This window comes from Protopterus annectens, chromosome 3.part1, assembly GCF_019279795.1.
Source record: "Protopterus annectens isolate FY-2018-M chromosome 3.part1, PAN1.0, whole genome shotgun sequence".
Classification (NCBI taxonomy): domain Eukaryota; kingdom Metazoa; phylum Chordata; order Ceratodontiformes; family Protopteridae; genus Protopterus; species Protopterus annectens.
In genome coordinates this window covers 1,356,147,460-1,356,159,845 of record NC_056732.1, presented here as the reverse complement: position 1 = coordinate 1,356,159,845, position 12,386 = coordinate 1,356,147,460, and the positions used below count along the sequence as shown (strand labels likewise).

At 38.9% G+C, this 12,386-nt stretch overlaps 1 protein-coding gene across 2 annotated transcripts in view; it reads left to right on the top strand.

The window, feature by feature from the left end:
* The window catches only part of VPS28 (VPS28 subunit of ESCRT-I), an 870,107-nt gene that overhangs the window by 132,629 nt on the left and 725,092 nt on the right, over positions 1-12,386 (top strand). For both annotated transcript variants that reach the window (XM_044067388.1, XM_044067387.1), the window contains exon 3: positions 1,722-1,750. In XM_044067388.1, coding sequence (XP_043923323.1) covers positions 1,722-1,750 — 29 coding nt within the window. The remainder of the gene's footprint in view (positions 1-1,721; positions 1,751-12,386) is intronic.

Here is a 12,386-nt window from a genome sequence, read left to right as displayed (position 1 = left end):
ACTTACTTGAAAAACGGCTACAGTAGTAGCATAAAGGTCAAAGGGCCGTTCAAAAACAAGGTAGTGTCAATAATAACCCCACATACAGAGTTCCTAATGTAAAACTGGATTCCCAAAATGCCACCAGTAATATAAGCAAGGCAAACCAAGCCTATAATGGTATCTCCAAAAAAATGCCAGAATATCTCATAAATAGTTGTGCTCAAAGTCCCCTTGTTCTGATGAAACAACACCAATCTTCGAACATCAAATAACTGTCTAGTTCAATAAACATTCATTACCAGCCGATGAGCCTTTAAATGAAAGCCCAAACTCACCACCAAGCTTAAAATGGCATATATCATGCCAACTGCATGAAAGTCTAAGGGGAAGTCACTTTGTATATCAAAAAAGTGTAAATGGCCAAATCTGTTGCCTACTGAACGTAACCAGTATTAAATGGAATATAGACCAAACAATTCGCTGACTTACTTGAAACACAGCTACAGTGGTAGCATAAAAGTCAAAAGGTCATTCAGAAACAAGGTGCATCAGTAATATCTCCACATACGGAAATTCTTAAAGTAAAACTGGATTCCAAGACGCCACCAGCAAAGTAGACAAGGCAAACCAAGCCTATAATGACATCTCCAATAGTAAATGCCAGAAAGTCTTGTAGATTATTGTGCCCAAATAAAGCAAGACTCTCGGTCCACAAAAGTAGCACCAAATGAATCCAAATTCAATACACCATCTTAAGAATAAAGATGGCAAAATCTATCATCTAAGGAAGGCAGCCAATTCCGAAATGAATTCCGAAGTAAATTGCATCCAATGATAGTAAAACTGGCTGGAAAGGACCAAGCAGCTGTATTTTTTATCAAAAAAAGGCCAATGTTCAACCAAAGGTGCACCATTAATGCCCCCACACATGGAGCACCCGATAAGGAACTAAATTCTCCAAACGCCACCAGAGAAGTGAATCGGAAAAGACCAAAACGAACAAGTGGCTTTGCATGGACAGCAAGTGCAAAGGCCAAAAAAACAAATACAAAAGTAGAAAACAGCCAGCACTTTACGGAGAATCCAAGACTTTATTAAGTCTTAATCTTGATCCATTTTAGTACATTTTAGTACATATTAGAAGGCAAAAACCTCCTAAATCTTCAAACACAGACCAGTTTCGGCCCAAAAGCCTTTATCAATGTGATCAAACAACCAATGGTGTTCCTTTTTATACAAAAACAGTCACCCTGACAACCAATACAAAATCCCTAATGGTTGACTACCTAACTATTACAATACCACAAATATAAAAAATGAACATACCTATTGATAAAAAATATACATATAACAACACATATAACATTATAGGTCCCACATAATGGGAAAGTATAAAGCTAGGTGTGGGAGGGAGTAGAATTTACTTAGTTGCTAGCTGGCTAATACATTAACTTAAGTGGTCTTTAAGAGCAGCATTTTGAATGTGCAGAGTATGAGCCAAGATCCACTTGAGGAAATACATTATGGCAGGTATTGGGAATCATTGTTTGTACAAGTGATTAAACAATTAACATTGTGTCACACAATTGCCAGTGTTACCTGTATAAAATATGTTTTGCAATACAAGATCATCCTCGTGGTGTATCTAAGACACTGATATTTTCTGCAAAATTCAGTTATCATGAAATGTTTATTCCTTTTAAATGTTAATTGTTTTTCAATCATTTTTGTCGTTTCAGCCCAGGCAAATAAACCAGAACTTTATGAGGTAAGTAATATTGTGTAATGTTTTCTTTTCAAAACCTGCCTTCCAGAATTTGAAGCTTGTGACGTTCTTATAGAAACTTTGATTCTTCTCCTTCTGTTTACTCCTCTCTAATTTCTGTCCCTTGTTGTTCCGGCTTTAAAGCTTCATTACTCAATTTGCATAGGCAGCATTAATAAACTCTTACATGTAGCACACATTCATACCATGACTAAAGTTTAAATTGTCAGCCAAGCAACATTACTAAAACAAATTAATGAAAGATAAAACGATATTCAACAAGCTTAAGATAAAAACTGAACTGTAAAATAAGAAATGGTGCAATAATTTCAATGCACCAATTGATAGAGTTCATCTTGAAGATCAAGTACAAAGGTTTTTTTTAACTTTATCTTTTTGTTATTATACCCACATCTTGTAAATCAGCTTTCTTATTCTAAACTATGTAGCTTTTACTTTGGTTACTTTAGTGGTTCTATATTTATTAAGTTGGATAAACTGGTGTTTCTGTTTACTGTATGGTTTGCAGCAGTTCAATTACTTCCTGATTCCATGTCATTCAGTCAGTCCCACCTTCTGATGATGTATTTAGAGGGTTGAAATGGTTCTGTAGTTGGCATATGTTATGTAGTCTGCAGCAGATTTTATTACAAAGTAACCAGAATGCAGCACAGTCAGCAACTCGAACAATAAATAAAAAATAAACAGTTGTATTAAAGTGGAACATAACAAAGCAAGATGAAATATGTTAAGATCCTTAGTAAAGAGTACAGTAGTTGTTAAACAGTGTAGTAAAACCGACGTAGAACTAATAAATCATTATATACTAATGGATTGATTGGTCTCTTTTGGGAGAAAACTACAGATACATGAATCCCATGCATTCTGATTTGTCCAGAATACCAGCTACAAAAACAAAAAACAGAAAGAAAAACTGTAGTAGATCGAAATGTTTTCCCAGCTTTGAAAGCTGGTAAAAACAGCACTGTTGAACAGACAGTAGCATGCTTATCACAACTTTGACTTAAGAATTCTGGACAAATCCAAAATAAAGAATCAAGTCAGGAGCAGGTTTTAAATGTGGCTCTAATTCACTTAAAAGTTAATAGAACAACATGTTTTGCATCAACATGCATTTATTTTCTGAACAATAATAAGCATGAGATTCTGACTGGCATTATTGAATGACTGCAACTCTCAGTGATTTAACAGAAATTCAAACCTTTTCAAGGGACAAGACAAACCTATGAGACAAAATCACTGACAGCCGAGAGGTATAGATAGAAGGCAAAATGGTATAATCGTCTGTGGAATTAACAAATATAAAAGCTGTAAGACACTTTACTGCGGTGTGATAGTGTGTGTGTTATACTAAACAGTTGTCTGTTATGGACTGATCACTCTCCTGCATCTTCACATGTACAGATATGCAAATGATTCCAAATGTTTTCTTTTCAGCACTAATTCCTTGTGGTATAACATAAAAGCACACTCTAAAGTAGGTCTGTCATTGAGGTGATTCACACATTTGATTGTCTACCAATAGATTTTAGGGAGTACACTATGATTTGTTAGTTTTACATTTGTTTTATTATATTGTATGCCAAGCACTAAACAACCTTACTAAGAATTTTATCCTGTTTCATGTTTACTTTTGGTACCTTTCACTTGAATATGGGTGCATTTGTTTATTGATTTATTACCTGAGTAAGTTACAGATTGTGCTGCATTCTTGTTACACAAGCAATAATCAGTGGTGGCTGGAGACTTCAAATTAAAGGGGGCTGCAGGAGACAGCTGAATGGGTGGAGCCAATGGGAAGAGGTGTAATCAACTGGAAAGGGGTGGAGCTATGCCCAAAAACACAACAACTGGAACTTTAATTAAATACGCTGCCCTGGGTGCCAAACCATCATTATGAGAGTCCAATCAAGACAAAATGAAGTGTAGAAGAAAAAAATATTTCAATGCATTGGCTACATGACAGCTTACTTAATATCTAGATGGAAACAAAAAGGTTGTGAGGCATGAAAAAATAAATTACTTTTTAAATACATTACTGGAATACTAGTCAAAATCAAGTATTAAAAAACAAGCTTCTCCTTGCACTGCAGTTTTAATTGTAACTTATATTCAGCTTTATAAAAGTACCAAATAACATGCTGAAAATAGAAATCTCTGTGATACCCCCACTTGTAAAAATATTTCTTATCCAAAAAAGACCTGCTGCTTGACAACTATCTACTTGTTTCATGGGGGAAACATGATCAAAGTAAAACATGAACAGCAAACAAGAAACAAGCTCAAGATAAATTGCTTAAAGGATTACTGCACAGGTTATGGACCACACATGATAGATTGGCATTCTGTTTAGTTTACGGGTAAAGCCTGCAAAGATGACTGCAAATCTCCAACAAATGTAATGAGCTTCTGAAAATACTGTAATCCTGTCCTTTATTACCAATACTGTCATATGCATTTCAATACCTAAGGCTTGTACATTGTCTAGTTATGTAAATATTCTCTGCATGGCAACAACAAAAAGGCTTTCAGTGTTGGTAATTATTTAACAGTATGCTTATTAAAGGTTACTTGCATCTTACAATCTCAGACAAGCTTACCTGATGGTCATTAAAGCATTGCTACTTAAACACAAAGCAACAAGGCACTGCGACAGCATGCATTTTCTGAATAAGAAGAAGCATAAATCAACAGTATAAAAATATGACAGAAAACCAGAACATTCTGCCAAATCAAGGACAGATGAAAAACCACTGTCGTACTTGTGTCTACCTTGGATGGGGGAATACTCTGCACACTTACACTGCGTAACTGCTCCTTGCCTTGCTTGGACACATCCAGAGTCATTACATGGGGGAGTGGGGTGCAACAAGTATGTCACAATTTGAAATGTCTCTGGCTGGCAGTGATGGCTCTGACACATTTGTCATACCTCTCAACCTCAGAGCAAGAAATCTGGATAATGCCATACATAGAAGTGGGACAAAGGCCCAAAAATAAGGAACATTTTTAAATATTGCTGTTATAAACTTAGAAAGATAATAGAATAAACTTGCATGAATCAGTAAACAAATGTGGACATTGGATGTCATGGGATAAAGTAAATAAAAACAAACACAAATAAATAAATATTGTTGCAGAAGCACCAAACACACTGCTTATTTGAGTGCTTTTGATCTTTTTTATTCATGATCATCATCAGAGAAAAAGTTAAAGTCAAACTCTCTACTTTTTAAGTCACTCCAGGTATGCAACACGTTCATAGGTTAGTACTAAGCTAACTGCCCTTGTGAGCCATTTTAAGCCTAGCCAATTGTCCCTTGCAAGACTCAAACCCTGCACTTTGTGTTTGTAAGGCAAACACCTTAACCATTAGGCCACCCTCCCAACCCCTAAATGATATGTGCTATTGTTGGGCTCAAACCGTGATTGCCTGTTTGATAGGTGGATGCTCTAAACACTACACTATTGACACGTACAACATGTGATCAGAAAAACGCAGGCAAAAATCATTTTAACTTTCTTAAATACACTTTAATGTAACTGTGCCATTTATACAAAGTGAAATAATGGCAGCAAATGCCATTGCCAAAATAATTACTTAGCTTCCAACACATTACTAAAAATTTCTCCTTTTAAATCCATTTCAGACTTGACAATTGCTAAAGATGTAAAGTGCAACAAAACAGCAATTCTATGTTTGCTTCTGTTCCCATTTTTGTTTTCCCCCCTATCTTTTCTGTACTGTGTCCCTCCCATCACCCCTTAGCTCCTTTTCACCTCCTGTAGGGCTTATTTTATGCCCTAATGCTACTTCATATAACCAGTTTAGCCACAGTTACTTTCTTCACATTTTTTGCTATACTGTCTCTTCTTTGCTACAGTGGCACAGCAGATAATATTGTTGCCTCACAGCAAGAGGATCCCACATTCCATTCTTGGCTGGGGTACCTTCTGTGTGGAGTCTGCATGCCCTCCCTGTGTTTTTGTGGGTTTCGTTCTGGTGCTCCGATTTCCATCCACATTCCAAAGACATGTGGTATCTGGACTGGACACTATAAATTGGCCATAGGTGTTAGCATGCATGCAAGTGTGTGGTATGGAGGAACAGCCATGCCCTGGTTAGCCACCTGGTAGTGTAAACCTTGGATCCTGATGACTGTCAGTGTTGAAGTGACACCCTGACCCCCTATGCAAAAAGTGAAAAAGGAATTGTGGGTAGATAGATAGATGTCTCTCTTATTTGTTCCTTTGTCCATAGCCCTGAGGACTCCACTTACCCATCCCTTAACTTCTTTTCTATTGATTTGTTCCCAGCCTCCTAACTTATCCTTGATCACTTCCTCCCACACAGCATAATCTATTCTTTTAATGTCTCTCAACTTTGTCATTATCTTTTCCACATAAGTCTGAATCTTTTTAATGAATTACAAATGTTTCTATATTGAAGTTCAACAACCAAGGCTCTGGAGTCTTATCTTCACAGGTTTTGTCACAGTCATATTTGCTTTTGTCCTATTTAGCATCCTGAGTACTAGGGTGATTCTAAATTTGATGATTCAGTTAATTACAATAATGTATCACTTAAGACATGCCCACTTTTAAAATACAGTCAAAACCAAAGTAAATCACAAAAAATGTGCACATGAAACAAGTGGAGATAAAATTAACATTATTTCTGAAACCTTAAAATTATTCAGGGAAAAACACATTCTCCCATTCTGTAAAAGAATAATGACTCGTATCATTTAGTACGTTAAGCTCTAACATCCAGTACCATTGTACTTACCATTTGTAAGCCAGCAAAATGCTTATCTCTTCACAACATATTCTAGAAAAATGCTCTCCACCATTGCATTAGCACGCACAACCACGTCAATTTAGTACATAATCATACGGATGAACACATTCAAAAGTGTAATTTTTACAGAAGCAGGAAAATGAAATCTCCTACAATATATCAGAAAAAAGCACGTCTCTGAGATGCCATAGCATGGCAATAGGCACGTTTAAAATTCATTACAAGGTTTGGACTACTGGTGAGGCGTATGTTTCACCAATGCAGATGTGAAGAAAACTGCCTTTTAAGTACAGGAACACCAAGCTTGTTTTTTTTTTTTACATCGTATTCTTAATTTCACTGACTGCAGACACAACAGCAGGGACCACAATTACTGCAACAAGCATTGCAGCAATCAAAGCAATTTACGCCAGAATCAGCAGAATTACAAACTAGTGCAAACAGAAATTTTGCAATGAACCCAAAGTTCAAATTAATTACAAATAAATGGAAAGAATACTAGGTTACCAAAAGGTATTCTGAATGCATTGTAAAAAGTGGCAGAAGAGCAAACAGAAGATGGATTAGTCCCCCGATCTTGTGGTGAAGTCCTCCGTTGCTGTATAGCTCCAAAGTACATCCCCGATAAGTTCTTCCTTCCTGCGTCCCTGATAAGTCCTTCCTGCGAGGCCAGCCTGCGGACGTTGCAGTGTGATCCCTTTCTCAGTCTATGCAGTTATAACTAACTGCAGACTTCTGGGATGCTCTTAACTGCTGTGTTTCTAATCTGGACTGCTGCTGAATCAGTCCGGAGCTCTGCGCATGCTTTGGACTGGTTCAGCAGCAGTCTGGGCCAGAAATGCCACGAGTGCGCATGCGCAAAGGTCCGCAATTTTTGCCAGTTTTTGTTTCATTTTCTTTATTCATATTTTTTCATTTTCTTTCTTTCTTTTACAGCTGGGGGGGCTGCAGTCCAGTAGCACGAGCCACCCCTGGCAGTAATGCTCAACAGGGTGTGTGTGTTACTGTATAAATAACACACTCTAAGGAGTGTTCTGAATCCCTACACTGCAGGCAGAGGCTGCATCCCTGGAAGGGCATTATTTACACTGTAACACAAACCCTGGGGGTCATTATTGCCCTTGGAGAATGGGCAGTCTGTAAAATTGTTTTACTTAGTTATGTTATTACTATGTTATTATTTTTTAATATATATTTTTGTTGTAAAATATTTCCTCCACCTTATGTTTCAAACTTGCTGTAGTGTATGTAAATGGTGTTAGAGGAAGTATTTTACATCCAAAACATAATATTTTCAGAAATGTCCAAATATTTACCTTATTTTTTGGTCCCTTACTTATTAAAGTTGGGGTTTGTTGGCAATCATTGGAGATTCAAGTCATTGAATAATGAAATACATTTGACTTTCAGACTTTATTTCCATCAGAAAATGCATGCCAACACAAATCCTGTTATTCTGGTAACTTTATAATTTTATAAGAGCAATATTTAAAATCTCTTCCTATTTTTGAGCCTTTGCCCCCCCCCCCCCTTTTATTTTAGGCTTTATCCAGATTTCTTGAGCTAAGAGATTGAGAGGTATGCAGAAAATCACAACTTCCCCGTAGTACAGATAAGTTTTTTTTTAAAAGCCGAAGTGAATGACATATTTTGTAGTGTGTGGCAGTTGAGAGATGTGCATTGATTTGTACCGGAGTACCCACAAATCCCAAATATAATTTTAGGTAGTCACGATCTCCATTCTTCTTCTTCTTTTGGCTTTTGCCGGTAAGGGGTCGCCACAGCAGATCACCTGTCCCCTCATGATTGGCAGTAGAGTTTTTACAGTGTCGAGTTGCCAGCCCGGCACCCAACCTTCCACAGAAGACACACACACACACACACACACACACACACACACACACACACACACACACACACACACAAACCTAGGGCCAATTTAGAGTGTCTAATCCACCTACAGCATGTCTTTGGGATGTGGGAGGAAACCCACACAACCACAGGGAGGACATGCAGACTCTGCACAGAAGGCACCCCAGCCGAGAATCGAACCAGAGAACCTCTTGCTGTGAGGCGAAAACGCTAACCGCTGCACCACCGTGGCTACCCCGTCACGATCTCCATTATCATATGATAATTTAGGTCAAATAGAAATTCTGTGTCCAGAAGTTTTACTTGGCTTCTGCATTCAGTAGACTTTGGCTCTATCTGTAAGCATATTTGCTTAAAATGATGATTCATCAAATAAGTTAGGGCAACTGCAGTAGTCAAGCATTACTGCTGTTTTTGAATAACAAAGACCCAACATAAGAAAAGTGGTATTACTTAAACATGTTGTACAAACACTCACTCGTATAAGCAGCTTGTCTTTCAGACTTGTCAGCTGTCTCATTTTCCATCTGGTTTCATTTCAGGAACCCAAAGAGTAACTGTGTGTGTGTGTGTGTGTGTGTGTGTGTGTGTGTGTGTGTGTGTGTGTGTGTGTGTGTGTGTGTGTGTGTGTGTGTGTGTGTATATATATATATATATATATATATATATATATATATATATATATATATATATATATTTCTATACACACACACATATATGTATGTGTGTGTATATATATATATATATATATATATATATATATATATATATATATATATAGATAGATACACACATATATATATGTGTGTATATGTATATATATATATAAATATATATATATATATATATATATATATATATATATATATATATATATACATACAAGACACACACACACACACACACATATTCATGTATGTATATATATAATATATATATATATATATATATATATATATATATATATATATATATATCACCCCTGGGCTTTCGGATATTGGCAAAGGCTCTTGCTACCCCCATAGTGCCTTTTTAGGCAAGGCTCAAAGACAAACCCACCTCCATAGGTATCACAAGGATAAGAAACTAAGAGTAATGCTACTCAACGCCAGAATTCTAAACCTCAAGATGCACGCTTCGAAACTCTCCTTAGCATGGAGAACATCGATATCTGTACAGTAACAGAAACCTGGTTCAGGGCTCCCGAGAGCACCCCAGCACTACCAGGTTATACCTCATACCATGCTTTTCGGCCCCAAAACTTTGACCGAACCACAAAAGGAGGGGGAGTATCGATATTCATCAAAGATACCCACACCTCCAGGTTGGTGGCAAAGCACGAAGCATCAGAGACTATCCATGTGCAACTAACAGTGGGTAAAACTGCCTTCCAGTTTATAGCCTGCTACAGACCACCCTCCCAAACCCAGGAACCCCACTCGGCCTTCCTTCCTGAGAACACTGGAAAATATGAAGGTCTCTCCAAACACCATTATATTGGGCGACTTCAACTACCCAAACATAGACTGGGAGCATTACTCTAGCTCCAACACCCTAGCCCAAAGGTTCCTAGAATTTATAAACTCAAATGCTATGGAACAACTTGTTACCACTCCCACAAGAGGGGAAAACATACTGGACCTGATCATCACCAACATGGGGACTCTATGCTCCAGACCAGAAGTGTATCTCTCACTGGTGAGATCAGACCATAAACTAATCTCACTGGATATTCACATCCCGACCCCACCCCCTGCTCAGAAAACCACAGTGAAAAACTTCTCTAAAGCAAATTTCACACTCCTCAAAACCGAGGTGGAATTCTTCAAAGCCCCCGGGCCTGTGGAAAATACGGCCCAGACCACAGAATCCTTTATACACGCATTCTATGAACACCTTCAGGAATGCATGGATCATGCGATCCCAAATAAAACCCAATCCTCCAAAGGCAGACATCCTGTCTGGTGGACCCGAGCCATAAACAAACTATACAATAGAAGGAGGAAGCTACTAAATGATAGAGCAAAATCCCAAAAAGGGAAGGCATCACTGATCAGTATTAGCAAAAAACTACGGGCACTCATAAAATTGTCTAAGGCCAGCTTAGAGAGAAAAATTGCACAGGACACTAAGGATAATCACAAGGCTTTCTTTAGTTATGTTAGGAACCTGGGTGGTAATTCCCAGATATGCTCAGAATTAGTCCAAAATGACAAAAAATACACTGAACCCACAGACACTGCCAACATCCTAGCTGACAGGTTCAGCGCAAACTCCCCCCCCACCAAAAGTGCAAATATCTATCCCAGCAGAGTGCTGCCCCCTGACATCTCAGATGCTCAGGTAAGAGCCGCCTCTCCAAAGCAAAAACACAGCATCAATGGGACCAGAAGGTGTCCCGGCTCCCTACATGAACTCCAAGAAGAGCTAAACCCAAACATAAAACTACTGTTCAGTCTCAGCCTTACTACAGGATATGTGCCCAAAGAGTGGTGTACAGCAACAGTGGTCCCTCTCCATAAAGGTGGTGCCTCAACGGATCCTGGAAACTATCGCCCCATAAGCCTAACTAGCTTGGTCTGCAAAGCTATGGAAAGGATCATCATGGACCTCATAAATAAAGATATTGGGGACCTACAGACACTGGATCCTACCCAGTTCGGCTTTAAGGGCAGATCCTGCCTCTTAAACCTGGTTGATTTCTTTGAAACAGTCACCAAGGCCATTGACAAGGGGAAGGTGGTCCACACAGCCTACCTGGGCCTCATAAAAGCCTTCAATACAATACCCACTCGGGCATTATAGATAAGCTCACCAGCTTAAATATAAACCCCTATGTCACTAGATGGATTGCAAACTGGCTCAAGGACAGAACCCACATGGTTAGAATTGCTGGAGCCATGTCAGACTCCAAACCAGTTACAAGTGGTGTCCCACAAGTCTCAGTCCTGGGACCTCTCTTGTTCGGTATATATTTCGGAGGTACAGGCCAACACGGAAGGACTGTGGCTGACCAAGTTCGCAGATGACTGCAAACTGGGCGCCATAATCGACTCTCCAGCCGACACAAGCATCCTCCAAAAGGGCCTCATAGAAACAGACAACTGGTGCCAGAGCCATGGCCTCAAGCTAAATGCCAAAAAAGTGTATAGTCATCCCCTTTGGCAAAAACAAAGTGCCCACAAATTACCACATAGGTGGTAATCCATTAAGTACAGAAGAAGTAATTAGGGACCTGGGGACCCTAGTTGATAGCAATCTCTCATTTGACAACCACGTGGCCAAAGTGGTTAGAAAAACATTTTATATAGCCCACCTAATCATGAAGGGATTCACATCTAGATCAGGGGAGGTCATCGTGCCTCTTTACTCATCCCTCATCAGGCCCATAATTGAATACAATGCCCTTTTGGGATGTACCTTACCAGACACCTGCAGCAACTGGAAAGACCCCAAAAGTATCTCACCAAGAGGATCAAAGGGCTCAAACAGATGCCATATGCTGCCCGGTTAAAGAAACTTCAGCTCTACTCAGTGGCATACTGCCTGTTCAGAGGCGATCTGTGCCTGACGTATAAAGCCATGTCCAACCCGGAATTAATGGACATGATGCACCTCAGAAAATCCAAATCCCATCGAGCTACTCGCTCGTGAGACTTGAACCTCAGCACTGAAATAAATAGGACATGCTGGAGGGACAGATTCATAACCCAGAGGCTCCCTTCACTCTGGAATAAAATCCCAGTCCAGGTTAGGCAGAGTCCCTCATTGACTCTCTTCAAGAGGAATCTTGATGAGTGGATGGGAGATCGTAGGTGTAGCCCGGGTATCACTTCTGTGTCACTGTTAGACAGAGGCACAGTATACTAACCTCGAAAAAGGGCATAGCAAAATAAATTTAAAATGGGTGGCGAAAGCCAAACACATTCTGGCTAGGCTTATAAA